Genomic DNA, 18,263 nt, shown 5'->3' with positions numbered 1-18,263 from the left:
GATGAATGTTCCCATTATAGTTATTTGGAGTAATTTCAAAAAGATAAAAACTTGCTCATTTTGCTTTACAACAACCAACCGTTTCATTAACTGAATAATACCAATAATGTGGCTGTCTATTTGCAAATAATGAACAGTTTAGCAAAGCCTGATTTACTTTTAAAAACGCCTCAGAAAAGACTTTAAATAGAAAATCTTAAACTCTATTTTAATATAGATAATAAAACTAAAACAGGGCGGTTAGATTACAGATTGTTAGCATGACAGGTGTTATGATGGGAAAGTATTTAAATAGTAAATAAAACACACACAATGCTCTAATTATATCTAAAAACTGAATGTAGAGACTTCTGGTTATGGATTTTATGTTTTACTTTTCTTTTTATGACAACATCTAATGTTGCTGAAGGCGCGCGGAGTGTGACCTTCCACGGTTAACAAGCTAACGTCGTTAGGCATCCAACCTACGGTTACTTCAAATATTGTCTATTTAACCCAGAAGTTAACTTTTAGTTAATTAATCAGTCCCCGAGCTGAAACACGTTCAGCTGTAATTATGCACCAAACTGAAAAAAGTCAAGTTAGAAGGAAACAATGAAGGAAACAATTTCTAGTTAGCGTATCTTACCTGTTAGCTTAGCATACCAGCTAGTGGAGCTCAAAGATGTCTTCCTGCTGCATTGGGTTTTTTTTTTTTGTTTTTTTGTTTTTTTTTCCCGCAAATGTAGTTTTACTCCATCAGATAATTACTGCCTGTGTTAAAGTAATAGCATTAAGTATAGTATATTTTCAGTAAAACCAACATTTATGTAAAATAAAATACAATGGCATGCAACTTTATTTGAACGCCTCAGACTTTTCTGTAGTTTTAGAAAAGTGTATCACTTTTGAGATTGTTATTTAAATATACATTTTTACTTTTTTTTTCTTTTTTGTTTCTTTAAAAAAAATACAGAAGTCTAAAAGGAGTGGCCTGCAACACCAACAGTAAAATCATACATTTTTATACACATTTTCTTTGAAATTACACAGCACTGTCCATCTAACATTCTGAGAAAATTCATCAAAAATAAGTTGTGCCATTGCAGTAAATTACACTTAGTGACTTTTCCAAATCATGATATATATTCTCAAAGGTAGAAGTCTCTGAAAGTCTGTCTTACTGCACTTGCAGATTATTGCACTTATTTTATTAGAATTTTGTTAAAATAATATTAATAATCAGACATTCAGCCCTTGCTTTAATTAATATCAAAACATCAACTTTTTTGCTGGATCAGAGAATTGGTTATTTTTACATCGGGATTTTCCTTCAGGCTTGCCCCCAACCAGCTTCTGTCAACAGCTGAAAACACTCATTCCCACAGCAAAATGCTGCTGCTTCCATGCTACCTTCCCATATCCCTGTTACCTTCCACTAATAGCTCTTCTTCAGCTGAGAAGAGCCAAAAAGTGGCTTTGCTATGGCAGGATGCATTTAAATTGTTAGGATAATTATCATTAAGATGTTAGTTTATTACACCCCGGTGTGGGCTGCCTGTTGCGCGTCAGAAATTATATATTATTCTAATTAAGACAGTTCCTCTGATTTATAATCTTCATTTTGTACGTGGCAAAGATTTTGAAATTAGATGAGAGCTGTGTCTTCAGCTAAGAACGAAGTGTGATATTTTGATAAGGCTGGAGCCATGGATGTCTAATCATCTACTAAAGTGTATGATGTAAAATAAGATGATGTGGCAGACTGGAGATGTATAAAATGCCTTTTTATCTATTAAACGGGGCCACTTCCTGAGAGGTGAGCAGCTGCCTTCTGTACATCTAAGCAATTTCTCTGATCTGAGTAAGATTACAAGTACTAACAAAATCTGTCGTCATATCTAGTGGTTATTTAATACATATAAGGGATGAAGTGTTATCTAAAGAGTTTATCCCGAGCGATCTCTTTTCAGGAAAAAGAACCAGAAAGATAGAGCCTCAGGGTGCATACACAGAGCCTATTTTTAACAGTATAAAGACCAAAATGAGTCCAGAACTGTATTTTATTTATTTGTAGAATATGAACAGATTTCAAATTATACAGCAAAAAATGGGCATAAGCAGTGATTATTTGAATAAAAATAAAAAGAAGTGCACCAAGTATTTGAAAAGCATCAACGAGCCGTACAGATTTTATGGGATGATCATGACAAATTAGCAGTAGCTTTAGTAGAGGCACCTGCATATCAGCAACCATACAGTTATTGCTGTGGATTAAAATAATAAGATTTTATTTGTAGCATCAACTCAGCTGTCTCTAGATAAGTTATGTTGGCAGTGGCTTTACACCGTTACTCCTAGGTGTGACGGAGGAAGGAAATGATATGAAACTTTCAGGACCAGAAGAGAAATAAAAGGAATTTTAAAAACTGACATTAGCTAACCATAAAGATCTAAGAGAAGTGCTCCCCTGTCTGATTGTCGCTCCTTTTTCCAATGTGCTTCTTTACAACAAGGATGTCGCTACAACGTATGGAAAAATATCAGTGGAGCAAGTGTGTCTGGGCTAATGCATGTCACAGTGTGTGAAAAGGCAGCACAGCACGAAGTCTTCACCACCCACTTCCCCTCTAACAGAGGAGGGGGGCCGCAGAGCTTCGAATTAAAATCTTATTTCATCGTTCAAGCATCGCCCAGTTTTCTTCACTAGCACCTCCATATCCTCGATAACCAAGCGCCCACATTGAGAGTCAGCGAAATACCATCCAACCTGACGGCTGCTTTTACTTTCCTGAGCATCATGTCTAAATACGACAGCTGCAATTTATCTGCTTATTTTACTTTTCTTTGTTAGTTTTTTTTTTTTTTTTTTTTTTTGCATAATGTCTTTCGTTGGAAGCCACGTTGTGTTTTTCTTTGTCCTTTCGGTAGTTTGGATGGAAGTCTACAAACGTAAAAAAAAAAAAAGGAAAGAAAATAAATAATGTTTCAGCAGTTCAGGCTGACAAAAGATAGGGAGCGGAACAGCACATCCTTCAGTCCTGCATTAGCATTTCCCTCCAGTTGAAACTGTGGTTGGGTCCATGTGTCAGAGGCAAGATGGGTGGGTCGACCAGCTGCCACACGCCTGTCTCTCCCATTTCTTCACAAGCACAAAAACCCAAGTAAGGAATCTGCAAGCAGAAGAAGACAGATGTGCAAATTGTGAATGAGGAACTGGAAGGGAGGGATGGGAGAGAAGCATCTGAGATAAAGTAGAACTGACCTTTCGGACAACTTGGATAAAGTCCTTGGAGTTTTGGGGGCTGAGGCCCTGTAATTGGCGGGTGCAGGCCTCCAGGGAGGAAGCATGGGCCACAATAAGGACTGTGTTTCCTGTGTGAAAGAGGTGAGGAGGAGACACATTCCATAGATGCCGTTAGTGTTCTGCACCATATGGACACGCTGTTAATGCTATCCACACCCTTTGAGCTTTTTCATATGTTCTCCTCTTAAAACAACAAACCTCTATTGAATTTAGATACATTAAATAAATAGTGCATCAGTCTAAAATAAAAAAGTTTCTCAAAAATGATCTTAACAATAAAAAGTGGACATTAAAACTTTATTTTGCTCTGGACTTGATCAGTACATATTGATCTTAATTTGAGGCATTTGTCCCACTGCAAGAAAAACTATGGTTGGAAACTGAATTGTACAGAGGAAATCGGTAGAAGCATAATCCCAAATGAAATGAATCAGTTTGAAAGTGAATTTCACAAAATCTGAACTATATTTAAAATAGTTAAACTGAATAAAAATCTATTTAAGGAGTATTTACCCCTCTATCTGCTGAGAAACAGTATACTTGGGTGTCTTTTAGTGCTGTCTACATGTACTAGGGTTTATTTTAAAAATTTAAAAAGGAAATTGTGTCTAAAACTGCCAGTTTGGTGCCCTCCTCAGTTTAAAAAAGGGTTACTGCATATGATTTTTGCCATTGGCTGAGGCCAAGATGTGGTTATTAGCAGCTGCGGTTTACATAGGGACTGACAATAAATTGAATGATTTTATTAAAATGGGAAAATAAAAAGTAAATCAAGGTTTTCTCCATTTTAAAGGTTAATAAAAAAAATAACTCTATTAAAAACTGGATAACAAGTCTGAATTATTTGTCCAGTCTGATTTAACATTAGCTGTGTGTCAGTTAGTCACATGACCAAAAAAAAACTTTTAGAGAAAAATATTAATTTTGAAACTAAAAAGTTATATACTACAACAAAAAAAATCAAAAACGCATCAAAACTGAGTAACAAGCGTGTTTGCGAAATGCAGCCGCATAGTTTCACCATATGTACAATGTCAATCAGTGATCGATTACTCTGGTCTTTCTCAAGGAAACAGATGTGTGGCAAGAAACAAATCTGAATTTTAGAATTGAAATTGAATTTTACAAATAAAAGTGAAATTATTTAAACTGAAATGAAGCTTAAGTGAAAATTCAATCTAAAAGAGTGTTATCAGCTTCACCTGAACCACCTGCAATGTCCCTCGTTCATCTCCAGCCAATCAACTCAAGGCCACACCTTCTCCTCATTTTCTAAGAGCTGCATCATTTAGCTCCTGCTTCAGCTTCTCTTTCCTGCATGCAAGCGAACTTTCACCCACCTCCCCTCCATCTTCTCCCTCATTCTCAGTCCCACTCGCCCTCTGGCTTTTTCCTCCACCAGTGTAAGTGTATGTTGATTCACAGCATCAAAGCCTTCTGCCGGGGCCTGTGTGCCAAAGAACTTATTTATCTCATTATCTGCTTCTATCTCCTTTAACCCCAGTCGGCCTCAGCAGATGGTTGCTCACACAGAACCTGGTTCTTCTGGAAGTTTCTTCCTATTAAAAGGGAATTTTTCCTCTCCACTGTTGCTACATGCCTGCTCAGGGCGAGGGAGTCAATGAGTCCTCAAAATCGGCTAGTTTTCCTTAGATAGAATCATTTTGAATATGATTGGATTACCTCTAATAAATAAATTGAATATTTTTCTAACTGCAGCTTTTTTCTGTGCGAGTCTCTCCAGGTTGAAATTCACTTTCAAACCAATACATTTTAAATTGTGACTCATTCTGGGCAATTCAAATTCAGCTCAGAATAGCACTAATTTCTGCCCATAACGAACCTCTGTGTTATTTGCAGCATTTAACAGGTTTTCCTTATGATTGCCCTGCTTTTAAATCCACCCATCTTTCCATTACTCTGCCCTGCATCCATGCTGCCACTCCTTAGTTATCATGCATTGAAGGTGAAGACCAGTGTAAGTATTATAGTATATAAAGTACTTGGTTTTGGTCTACAGTATAAAATCCCTACAAAAAAAAAAAAAATTAACATTTTAAGAAGCTTACCAAGACTTTTGCACTCTGCCAGGATTTCTCGGGTCACTTGGAAGCTCCTGCTGATGTACGTATCGTAGGACTCCGACACTGTCAGTTTGCTTACAGGAATATGAGGTCTGCAAAAAGAAAAAAAAAATTCAATATCAAAGATTTAACTAAACCAAACAGCGCCAACATCTGTGCCGCTTTGCACCTGTACGTTGTGTCAACACTCAGGTTAGCGGCACCCAGATCAACCGGTGGGATCCAGGCGGGGAGGCAAGTTCCCGGAACCCATTTGGTCCATTCAAACAAACCGGGCTCCACGCGGATTTTCGTCTTGGCCTCCTGCTGCAGACCTGAAATGGATCAGACCAGAAGGGGCGGATGTAAGGCAGAGAGGTTTGCTTTGCTTTTAAACCCATTTTGACACCCTTCCTAAAATAAAAGGGGCGTTCAATAAGTAATGCCCCTGATCCACTTCCGGTTGTTTGATCTAGCTGAAATTTTCCATGTGCAATTACGTACATCTCTATAGATTAAGTGGAAAATTACTGCTATAAACTAATTGTGGTTTCATATTTACAGATATTTGAAGTTTGTAAAGTCTGAAATGAAGCCTGTTGAGTGTAAAACATTTTACAAGGTCATATGATGGGGCATAAAATCAAAAGTCTCCCATGGTGTGCTCCCTTTCAAATACAAAAACCGAATCACTGCTCGACACTCAACAGGCTCCATTTCAGACTTACCTCAGTTCAAAAACCTGTAAATCAGAAACCACAGTTAGTCCAGAGCAGTAATCTGACATTTAATCTATAGAGATATAAATAAATGTGCGTGCAAACTTTCAGCTAGATCAAACACCTGGAAGTGGGTCAGAGGCATTAATTCTTGAATGTCCCTTGTAAGAGCCTGAAGAATAAAGGTTTTAGACCAAATACTGAAACTCTCACATGAACTTAATCCAAGAGAAGCATGTAGCCCCTATGAGACGCTAGTCTGAGGTCGGTTCACTGACAAGGTGAACCAGGACGAGCTCCTACCTAGGAGGATGTTCTGGGCCGTCTGGATGCAGCGAAGAGAAGGAGAGCAGTAAACAAAGTCTATCGCTGTGTTGCTTTCTAACAAAGCTTCACCTAAAAAGAGCCAAAGCCATTCATTACAAAACAAACTCAACACAAAAGAACCTTGAATGTGTGAAAAACTGGTGATTAAAACACACAGACCGACTAGACGGGCCTGGGTGGAGCCAAACACAGTAATCGGACAATCTTTTTCATAGTCTCTATGGACTCCGCTCCTGGTGGGCAGGCTGCACGGCATGTTGAGATTGGAACGGATGTATCCGCCTGCGCAGCACAAAGTAAAGTCTTAGAGGAGAAGAAAAACCCAGCGTTTGAACAATCATCTATCAAGTCTCCACCTTTGGAATCGAAGCACTGGGTGACCCAGTGTTTGCCGAACACCACGTCCATCCTCTCCCCATGCCGACACACAAACAGCCTCATCTTGGACGAGGAGGAATGAGCAGAAGGCCTCGACACCTGAGGGGGAAACGGCTTCAGGACGTTATTTTCCTCACACTTTTCTTTGGTGTTTACATTTTGTTCACATGACAAACTGTAATGTACTTCTATGAGGTTTTTGTGACAGACTGAGAATAATTCTAACATGAAGGACAAAATGTTTAATAAAACACAAAAATCAGCCCACTTTACTTCAATCACCTCTATATAAAATGTTTCATCGTTCCATTCTGATTCTGATCACATTTTTAACTTCTTGCAAAATTTAATCTATTTTTATTGTTTTGTTTTGTTTTTTATGAAGTTTCAGATTAATTAATGTTAATCATTGTGTTTGATTGGTATATAATATTGCATCATCCTGATCCCAGATTTTCAGATATTGTTGGTTTCTTACCCTGACTGACTTGGAGATATTAGGAAAAGTGGTATTGTCATAAATGCAATGACAATGTGGTACTGTTTATGACATCAATAATGCTTTTCAAGAAATTTAAGGAGTTCCTAATTTGAATTTTGAGTTTTTCATATTAAAACATGTGTCTTGCTGTTGGGCTTAACCTGACAGACAGTCCGGAGTGTAAAAGTAGCCTGGTCTTTTTCTTTTTGTTTAAACCGGAAAAGCCCAGAAGCACGATCTTGGTCCTCCCCGACTGATGCCAACCCTGTGGTTGCTAACATTAGCCTGCCTTGATATCACCATTATCGTATCTATTCTACCAATCAGAGACTCACCTGCAAGCAGTAGGTAAATGTTGCTGCTTGCTTATTGTGTAAGAGCCCGGAAAGGATGGTAAACAAAACATGGCTAACTGCTAATGCTGCTAAAGCAACATTCAAATGAACAGGCATAGTCAGATTCACAGCAGATTATGCTCTGTACAGCTGAATTTATCTCCACCAACTCCTCGCAGCGGCAGCATTAATATGTGCCCACCATTAAAGATGTTTTTCTTTATTGTTATTTCTGACGGTCCAAATATATTCGCATGAGCACAGAATATCTCTCCACTGTCTGTCTTTGTACCAACGCCTCCTTTGTGGCCACTTTGACTGTAGATATTTTTGCACATGAGTTTGCACCTCATTTGCAAAAGTACTAAAAAGGGACAGAAAAACTCTGTCACAGTTCTTGAAATCTTAAGTCTAAGTCAAGTCCTGAGTGAGGCAGCAGTCAAAATGCAAATCATTTTTAGAGCGCAAGACCCATATACCGGCTGCCGCAGGTTCGAGTCCCGGTCCCGATGACTTTTGCCGAATGCCTGTCCCCTCTCTTGTAGGGGGAGTGTCAGCCTAGTGGGCATAGAGCTTCAAATCCTCAAGTTCTGAGTTCGAGCCCCACCCCCACAGACTGCCACTCTGGCTCTCTGAGCAAAGACCCTTAACCCCACACTGCTCCTACTTGTACTTGTGACAGAATAATGACAAAAAAAAGCTGGAAAAAAGAAAGAAAAAACACTTTCCTGTCTATATACTTTCAAAAATAACAAAATAAAGGCCACTAGAGCCTAAGAATAAATAAAAACAAAAACGAAAAATCATTTTTAAGTCTTTAATGGCCTTTCATGAGAATTTTGCTGAATGTTTTGTATAGAAATCTGACTGTAATATCCACAGAATTATCCTTTTCTGAAACTGATAAATCAGATAAATCCAACTAAAAAATATTATGCATACTTTTAAGACTAATGCATCAGATTCTTTTTGAAAAGTACTTTCCTACAGTATTTAAAGCACTAAATAATTTTCGAGTCACAATCCCCCTACAGGACCTTTTAAAAATTGCACTGTTGTAAACACTGCCACTCACTGTGAGCTTCTCAGCACCTCACAGCTACAGCGCTCCACTCGAAGAACAACAAGACCAAATGTCTGAAGTAGTGGCTAATATTTGAAATGATCTAATGTAATCTAGCATACTGGATCTCCAGTAAACCATTTAGCTGCTCTCATTAGGGAATTCAGCCTCTCCATGTTTTATAGTAGCTGCGAATGACATCACTGTATGTTCCCAAATGTTTCCTCATATCTGATAAACTAGCTCACTGTGTGATACTATCTGCAAACGTTCAGTCAGTTACATTTGATTAACATGATTCTTTCACTGGATTTCTTTGCCCTTTAAATTAATTCGCAGATGAGATGATTGAAATGAAAGCTGTTTTTCAAAAGCAATACATTTGTATTTTGTATTTTGAAACTATAGTAAGAAAAAAATTTAATTAACAAGATTTGGTAAATTAGATTTTGAAGCCATATTGCCCAGCCTTAGTCGCATGGCGATGATCCTCCAAAGTACTTAGTGGATTTTATCCTTTCTCTTTTTCTCATTTCTCTTTTAATGTTATTGTCACCAATGAATGGAAATGAGATGGTGGATCCACGGAGACATTTTTTTCTTCATAAATAAAGGAATAAATAAAAACATGCTGTGGCCTATGAAGAAAGTCGATTCAATGCGCCAAATCTAAAGTTTGGTGAAAGAAAAAAAAATCAGTTTGATGGAGAAATGTGGCAAAAAAACTAGCATCCACAATTACACTGATTGTGTTGGTCTGTTACATAAAGTCCTAATAAAATTTGCTCTGTGGTTTTAATGAGTAATATCGAGGAAGAAGTTAAAGGAGGGTTTATCCTCTCAGGCAGACTTTCCCTCCTTTAGCTCCTCACTGAAGTTGGCAGCTCTGTTCCTAAAGCAGGCAGCGAGGAGATAAAGACAGCTTTATTCAAACAAACCTGTAAAGGAGGACAGAGTCCAGCGAAACTGGAGGAATCCATAAGAGTGTCGAGCAGACTGTCATTCAGCTGTCCGTCAAATAAAAGCCCCCCCACAGGCCGGCCAGAGGTAGATGGAGAGGAACAGTTGAGGAAGGAGTGAGAGCTGTCAATCAGACACATGAAGTCACTCGGCTGGTTTACAGCGGGGATTAACTGAGCTTTTTTTCATCCTTACCCATGAACGACCCATGTGTCAGACTCGTCGGCATGGCTGATGTAGTTCTCAGGCAGCAGGCCGGACAGCCCCGTGCCCAGCGAGGTCCCAAACACCCAGCCCTCACTGGCAGTGCTCTGCTCCACTGGAGACATGAAGATGAAGTCCCCTTGCAGCAGCTCCAGCTCGTCGTCGTTCTGAGGCACGTACGGGTACATGACCTGAAGCGTCTGCAGGAGGAGAAGGAAGGTCACTGCTGGTGCTAGGCTGCTTCAGAGAAGCAGAAGAATCATGCGCCATTATTGTTGAAAGCAGAGAACGCGCGTTTTAAATGGGAATTTAAACTTTGAAATGAAACTTTGATTTTAAAAAAAGGCTTTTGAGAGTAACTTGACTGTTTTCTTAGATTTTGTTTTTTAAATACATTTCTTTAATGTATTTTTCATTCATTTAATTCTTTTAAATTAAAATTTTTCAGATTACATTTTTTCAAAAAATTATTTACAGATTACTTGTATTAAGATATGGCTTTTCAAAAAAGAATTTTCAAGGATTTCTTATAGATTTTATACTTTCACTGTCCCCCCCTTTTAAACTGAGTTATAATAATTGACTTATTTTCCTGATTACATTCTCTTCAGTTCGGGTGGCGGGCCTTTCTCTGGAGTGAGGAGCATTTCTATTGGTCTGCTGGACGTTAGCAACAATATTGTGTTTGTGCTGATGAAGATTCTCAGTCATCCAGGTCATAGTCATTCCGTAAAAGTTTAAAAACAATCCACTTGGTTTCCCCTCTGTGACTTTGGATAAAAATATTGTGTTTGCATTGGGCTTGAAGTGAAAATATTTAATGCATAAAACTCTATCTGATAACAGAAATTTTATGAAAAATAAATTAAAACATAAAGTAACTTTTGAGGGGAAAAAATGTATAAACATACATTTAAAAATATAATATGATGAAATTGGAAAGCCATTTTTGGTTAAAACATTTTTCAAAGTTTCATTTTTTCCAACTTTTATTTCAAAAAGGTGTTTTTCACTTGCAGCAATAATGAACATATTTCACTCCAAAGGGCTGCTGGTTTAGTGGGAGGGGCTTCCTACCTCGTGGTTAGCAAAGCGAATATCCCTGGAAAGGAGCACGGCCAGCCAATCGCAGCCTGCCGCCACGTCTATGCCTTTGGACAATTTCTCCAGAACTGGAAGGTGGCTGCTATGAAAGTGGTATGCCATGGTGACATGAAGCTGCTTCTTATGCGGCTCAACGTGGGCATCTATTATAAAAACAAGCAGCACATGTGCTCAGTGGGGGTCAACAGACACAGCGACGCATTATTCCAAACTGAAGGAACAAACCTGCTTTAGCTGCTGCCTCTGTTGCAAAGTCTGCAGCAAAACTCTTCAGAACCTCGGCCATCTGCTCCTCCACGAAAAGGCCGATGAAGCTTGAGGAGACGTAGAGCTCCAGGGGCAGTGGCATAGGGATGCGACCCTTCCACTTGGCCACAGTGGTCTGGAGGGCGTCAGTCAGAGCCTCCACCTTCTCATCAGCACACTGAGGAGAGCAGATGACAAGCGCTGATTACGGAGAAAGAAAACAGCCAGCAATGCTTTAAACTTTAATGTTTTAAGGGCACAAAGTTCATATGTTTTACTGGAATGTGGTGTCAGTCGCTGTGAGTATTAATCTGAACAGGAAGGACAACTTTTTACAGGCTTATCTGCAACATAAAGTTGTGAAAGTATGGATTTTGTTTGGTCTTTCCAGAGACAAACTATGCTGAAATGACTTAGAGACTGAATGGAGATACTCATTTAATCCAAGGTTTGAACTTTGACTAGGACATTCTAACAATCTAAACTGAAGCAGTGCTGCTAGTCCTGGTTCTCTTGCTGAGGAGCTAAATCAGGTGTGTTGAAAAGAGACACATAAAACATATTCTAGCTTTCATTCACTGGCTTCCTGTCAAATCCGGAAAGAATAAATTAAAAATATATAAATTCTTGGACTTTGGGTTCTTCAGATAAATCTATCGCTGTTGTTCTGATTATAACAAACCCAAAATGTTCTCAGGGGGCCCTTTTCTCCAAAAAAAAAACCCATTGTAATATAGAATTTTAAGTTTATTATAGTTTTTATTTAATCTAGATTATCTAAAAAAAGATCATATTTACAATAAACATGGACAAGATTTGTATAGGAAGATTTCTAAAACATTTAAGTCTATCATCTGTTGAGCATTTATGCCCTACAGATTATGAAAGTAGATCAGGTGGGTCCAAAGGGCAGCTCAGGGGACATTTTTGGCCCTTTGAGCGATTTTAGGTGGCGCTTATTAGAAATAAAAAAAATTGCCTGATTTAGGTTTGCCAGTTCAGGATGTTGGTGAAGATACAAGTCTGAAATAATACGGTAGGAAACAACAGAAAACAAAGATAGAGAGAAATAAAAAATAAATATAAATGTAAGGTGCAACACCTCATTGGGAAATTTATTCAGTCGTCTTTAGCTTTTATTTAAGTTTTATATCTATTTAGTTTTATTTAGTTATTTTATTTAGTTTTAGTTTTATTTAATTGCAAAAAGATGGAATTTGGCAGCGGGTGTAACGCCAAACTAATCCCGTTGGAAACACGTCTATTCAAATGTAAGTTCTGCTTGTTTGCTGATCTTCATCACACTTAAAGAAAAAGAAAGAATTAAAAAGGACGTAATAAATTCCTAAATGGAAGGTCCCCTTTGAAATATTTTTATGTGACTAGTTAGATTTATTTTAAAGATAATTGCATATGTTTGATGTTACGTTAGCCTGCCCCGAAGGTCTACAGCTATGCAGCCTCACTGTGTTGCCATAGGAACGACTGCTTTTCCATTCGCATCCCCCCCCCCCCCCCCCCGTGTACAATCCAGGCGCCTTCCACAGCTGTGAATGTGACTTTAAGGGTTAAGTTAAGGGTTAGTGGTTAGGGAGCGGTTTGGGATTGGGCCCATGAATGGATCCAGAATCCACAGTTTAATTGAGACAATAATATAGAATGTACTTAATATGGTTCTGTTTGTAAATATTAACTCTAGATAAACTCGTTCAGATGGAGAATGCTTTTGTGAGTTAATGGACTTCATGGAGCCAAGTTTTAACATTCCTCTGAGAGCAACAGGAGCCAGAAGCTGCTGTTTAATAGAGCTGCTAAGAGCATTAAGTCTCTCCCAGCACTGGTTGTTGGAAAACATTAAAACAGACGACTGCATTACGACTGCATCTTTTGTAAAAAAGACATTTTTAGCAATTAATCTTAAGGAAAGATTGTTTAATACAAGATGGCTGCTTTTCAAGGTTTTAACCTAAACCTGATTCAGCAAAGCTTAGCCACGTAACCTCTAGCTGTGAAAGAAAAACTCCACTCCAAGAAGCAGGACTCAAACACTTATATTTATTTGGAACCATTCCAGATGTTCTCTGGATTTTTAAAACCCTAGTGATGACAAAGGTCACCATACACACAAACCTTCAAATCAAAATGTTAAAAAGAGGATCTGGTTGTTATGAAGAGCTTAATTTTCTAATGAAGCAACATTTTATGGTAAACCACCAGTCTAACTATCACCTGCTAACGTTGGTGATTCTGAAAAATTATCTTTTTTCTACAGCTTGCAGGACGGATCTACCATAGATAGATCATAGAGGAGTTTTAAGGAGTATTCCACCTCCAGTTTGAATGTGTTTTTGTTATTACAACAGCAAGAAAATCTGTCTATTTCACCACACCTCATTTCTACGGAACAGAAATGTGTGTTCAAGCAAATGAAGACACAGATAAATTGTTTCAATAATGAGGAACTTGAGTTCTGAGGCTAAACTGAGGTTTTGAAAACCAAAACATAAAAAAAATGAGGGTAAGAGTCTATCACTTGCGTAATAGTGCACTGCTCGCATGTTTTCAGCAGATAAGAAAATCTATGCAGCGCAGAGAATAAAATCCAGCACTGTTAATTAAGTGTAAATGAATTGGACTAATAACATTATTTCTCTTTCATTTCAAATTTGTGTTTAATTCATTTTACGACTTAAAAGTAACAACGAAAATAGAAGAAACAAATGGGTCCAACGTACACGGAGCAAACTGTCATCCCCCCTTAATTCTGTAATATAATATTGAGAAACAGAGCACAGGTTTTGCTTTCCATACCACATTAAATATAATAATAATTATACTAATGAACAGGGAATACATTCATGTTTATGAGAACTTATAGCATCTCATCCTGCTGGATGCCCCAGCTGGCTTTAATGAATAAACAAAATGTAGCTGCTCAGGGTATGACCAGGCTACTCTGCAATACCAGTTTCATATATTACCATCAAATAAAATATTTACTAGTGTTGCACCAATGCCATTTTTTGGCTGTGCAGTATCGGCCGATATCGATACCATCTGTTTAAAAGTTGCTGCCTACCTTTGTGAAGCAGGAAAAAGACAAATTCAAAGTGAATCCAGTAGAACTTTTTAAGTGCCTACCTGGAATGAGTGACAATAGTTGAATAAACTTTTGGCTCTCAAAATGGTATCGCTGCCCTATTTGTTGGTATTCACTGATACCGATACCACAGTTTTAGTAGAGTATAGGTGCCCTGCCGGATACTGATATCGGTGCAACACTATTATTTACCAATCTAGGCTTCCAGAACCATAAAACTCTCACCAAGCAAGCGCTACACAGGCACATGGCTCGACACAGGAGGGCCAACTCCTCAGGACAGGACTCAGCTGTTCGCCTACATCTGAAGTCTAAAGGACTCTCATTTGAAGACAACAACGTCCATATTCTGGCCAAGGAAGACAGATGGTTTGAGAGAGGGCTTAAGGAAGCCATTTTTGTTAACTTGGAAAAACCATCTCAGCAGAGGAGGTCTTTAGATAAAACCTTTCACCTAATTAATAAAGCTCTTTTAGGAACAATACCCAGAAGATTTACCTCCCCTCACCTGACTCACACTTCAATGAGGCATGCGACTGAAAAATTAACATTTCAGAAGGAGAAATCAGAGCCACCTTTTTTCGCCCTAATTCTTTATTCTACCTAGAGCATAGTAACCTCAGCGCTCCCCACCACTAGATAGAACTGAGGAAGCTTCTTAGATGAGAGACGAAACATCTTCTTCACGTCCAGTTGCCTAAACTGAACTTTTCAAGCCTCATCTCTTCGGTTTGCAACAGCCCTGCTATCCAATACGCACACCGTTTAAGATGCACCTGATCACAGCACAGTGAGATGCTCCGTGTGCCTTTTTCAGGGTTTATACATGAATGAGTAACTCTTATTTAATGCTTTTTAATCCTCTTTTAATGCTCTTAGAAAGAATTGTAATGCCGTTAACAAGTACTCATGACTCTCATATATATATATATATATATATATATATATATATATATATATATATATATATATATATATATATATATATATATATACACGGCAAAATCCTTCGTCATCCATGTCCCGAGTTCTTCGTTTTTCTGCCACTTTGGTTCAAATTTAATTTTTTCCCATTCTCTAGCCTTTTTTCCACCTCAAGCTTCTTTTCTAAAGCATTTTAATGCCACAATTATCAAATTTAATTAACTTTAATGCCAATTAAGGCCTTAATTTAAAAAATAATGATTTAATGACTTTTAATGATTTTTAATGACCCGCGGAAACCCTGTTTTAATTTTTTATTTTTAACTCAACTACATAAGGAGGCAAAAACGGGAACAGGGTCAATCTGCACATTCTCAGATATGGTAACTGAAACTAAAGCATCGAGATGTTAGGAGCTAAAGCAAATCTCACAGCTTCTGGATATTTGTGCTACATTTATAGCATTGTGAAAGATTTAGTTTAATGAATCAAATCAAAACAGCATCCAGAAAGCTCTTGAAGTGGGATATATTAACTGTAGGAGAAGTGAAAAGAACACGTGACAAATAGATCAAATCTAAGTCACATTATTAAGGGACCACTGTGAGTAACATCAGACATATATTAAAAACTTGCACATCTGATGTTGCACACTATGGTCCTCTGTGTACTCAGGGGGCTGGATTGAATGGCAAGTCACATGAAAAATTAGAGGGAGCATTGGTGGCAGTTAATATGTAAAGGTAGGAAAGGTGAATTTACCATGAAGAACTGGCAGAGGGTGATGTGAGGGAAGATGTTGTGGGCCTTGTTCTTCCCGCAGGAGAGGCGGGACTGCTTCCAAAAGTGGGAGAGCTGCTGCAGCAGAGGTCCGCTGGGCCGCAGGTACAACACATACTCTCTGGGCAAGGGGTCGTCCAGGAAGGGGTCGTCAAGATGGGAGAAGAGCCTGGAAACAACCAGAAACAGTGACGTTAGTGACAAGAAGGGAGATTTCATCCAGCAGATGGCAGTAACGAGATCCAAAGCATTACTTCAATGAAGGACTACAAATGTTAACTCTAAAACATCTGTTCTCCTGTTCTGGGTGTGAGAGAATGAGGGGTGATGTGTGTGTGCGTGTTGTTCTCACCAGTCGCACGCTGCCTGCACGTTTTTTCCTCCTGTTGAAACCAGAGCTTTCAATCTGCAACGAGACCGAGGGGGAGAGAGGGGAGATCAAAGGACGGTCACAAAATCAATGCTCTCTCTTTCAGACCAGCTGCGTTCGGCAGAGCTCGCATCATATCGTTCATGACAGCTTCAATACTGGAACCAGAGGGCTAGTCGAAGCAGATGATTCTGATTTCAATCAGCTTTGCTCTGTGTCGGGAAAGCTTTAATGGAATATCATTGTCAGGAAACTGCATCTGTTGGTTTGATTCATGCAGCTCGCTCTATGATTAAGTGATGACCACTTATCGGTTAGAGAATATCTAGGCCGAACCAACTCAATATCCTGTTTAATAATCCATTTTTCCATGCAATCCATTCTCCAGCAGATGGGTTCAGGTTTTTAATCCTTTTTTTCACGTGCAAGGTTCACCTTTACTTTACAATTTGCCTCAGAGCTTTAAGAAAAGAAGCTTTTTTTTTCATGCTTGCATTCATTATCTTATTGAAACTGCAGAGATCATCTGTGCTCTGCAAAGAGTCTAAAACCAGGACATTCATACAGAGTTCCACTAGGGATCCTCTACACTCATTATTTAATCAGACTAGAGGGTTTTATTAGAACCGGATGAAGGAAAGGCTTAATAAAGTAAAGAAAAGAACTCGGTGTGCTTTAAGTCCCTCTTAAAGCATGAAAAAACATTTTTCTAATCTTATAACACAAAGAGCCGTATACAGTTCAGCTTTTTGACCCGTTCCATTCCTGCATCATTGAGCTTTTATTGACTGACAACTCCTCTCCAGCCACGCCGACAGGAAAGGCCTACATAGTCGTCCTTTAAAAGGGCTACATCCTCTTCTCAAATGATGAACCATGAATCCAATTAACACGAACATGAGCTATTTTTATAAGCCGTCCTTCTGAGAGCTTTGCTCTCCCTACAGTCGCTTTGATTCCACAGCTAAATCAGCTCATATGTTCTCAGTTCTGGTTGGGGGATGTTTTAGTGCTATGGAGAAGGAAACAGTAAAGAAGTATACCTTGCAAATGGCTTTTATTTGCAGCCCACTTAAATAACAAAAATAAAAAATGAGTAGTGCATCACTGTGAAGTTAAATAAACTGTTCAGACAAACATCCGGATTCGTATGTATCACTGTTAAAGGCCACTCACGCTCACCAGCTCTCCCTCCATACTGTTAATTTAATACAACTAATTTACATTTTAAATGTTGACACGAATAATTTAATCATTTTTAAATAAAAATAATTAATGGGTTGATCAGTTTTATATATTTTAACGACTACGAGGACATACACCTACAAGTTTACACTTTTTAAAGGATGACCTTTCAGCTCATATTATTGTACAATTACGTGCATTTGTGCAAAAAAAAAAAAGTTTTAAATCAATTGTTTTATTGGATGGTGTGTTTTAGTATACTTGCTAAAGTACTGAAAAATTTTTTAACGACTCCTTAAACATGATAATACATTTTCAATCTGTATTTATTTATTTATTTCAGTTATATTTCTTTATTTACTAATGCTTTTTTTATTTATTTATTTCTTGATGAATTGATTTATCTAAGTATGAAATATTGTCTCCTTTAGCCTTCCATAGAATGTGTTCAAAGGTCCTCCTATCCAATTTGACTGAGCTTAAACTGTTTTACACTGAGGCAGAAAGGTTAGACGTTCTTTTAATGTTATTATCATCTAATAAGTGTGAATACTTGTTAAAGTATATGTGAAACTATACCTCTAGGTTGATTCTCCTGTGGAAGATGGATTTGCTGAATAGCTAAGATTAAAAAGAAAGAACAAAAGGTGACAAAAAAATCCGCAGCAACAAACCTTTTACCCCCAGGTTTAAAGCCATGCACCCAAATAAGCAGCGACTTTGAGTTTTTGGTCACGG

At 38.2% G+C, this 18,263-nt stretch overlaps 1 protein-coding gene across 1 annotated transcript in view; it reads right to left on the bottom strand.

The window, feature by feature from the left end:
• Positions 1-2,028: 2,028 nt before the first annotated feature.
• The window catches only part of ubash3ba (ubiquitin associated and SH3 domain containing Ba), a 38,542-nt gene continuing 22,307 nt past the window's right edge, over positions 2,029-18,263 (bottom strand). The window contains exons 2-14 of the mRNA XM_038307175.1: positions 16,323-16,376; positions 15,953-16,139; positions 11,146-11,344; positions 10,894-11,063; positions 9,808-10,016; positions 9,591-9,735; positions 6,752-6,872; positions 6,555-6,677; positions 6,372-6,464; positions 5,540-5,684; positions 5,356-5,462; positions 3,245-3,354; positions 2,029-3,152 (exon numbers count right to left, since the gene is read on the bottom strand). Coding sequence (XP_038163103.1) covers positions 3,015-3,152; positions 3,245-3,354; positions 5,356-5,462; positions 5,540-5,684; positions 6,372-6,464; positions 6,555-6,677; positions 6,752-6,872; positions 9,591-9,735; positions 9,808-10,016; positions 10,894-11,063; positions 11,146-11,344; positions 15,953-16,139; positions 16,323-16,376 — 1,801 coding nt within the window. The 3' untranslated portion in view covers positions 2,029-3,014. The remainder of the gene's footprint in view (positions 3,153-3,244; positions 3,355-5,355; positions 5,463-5,539; positions 5,685-6,371; positions 6,465-6,554; positions 6,678-6,751; positions 6,873-9,590; positions 9,736-9,807; positions 10,017-10,893; positions 11,064-11,145; positions 11,345-15,952; positions 16,140-16,322; positions 16,377-18,263) is intronic.

Source organism: Cyprinodon tularosa, unplaced genomic scaffold (assembly GCF_016077235.1).
Source record: "Cyprinodon tularosa strain WSP-4 unplaced genomic scaffold, ASM1607723v1 ctg600, whole genome shotgun sequence".
Classification (NCBI taxonomy): Eukaryota; Metazoa; Chordata; class Actinopteri; order Cyprinodontiformes; family Cyprinodontidae; genus Cyprinodon; species Cyprinodon tularosa.
This window is presented reverse-complemented; position numbering and strand designations above follow the sequence as displayed.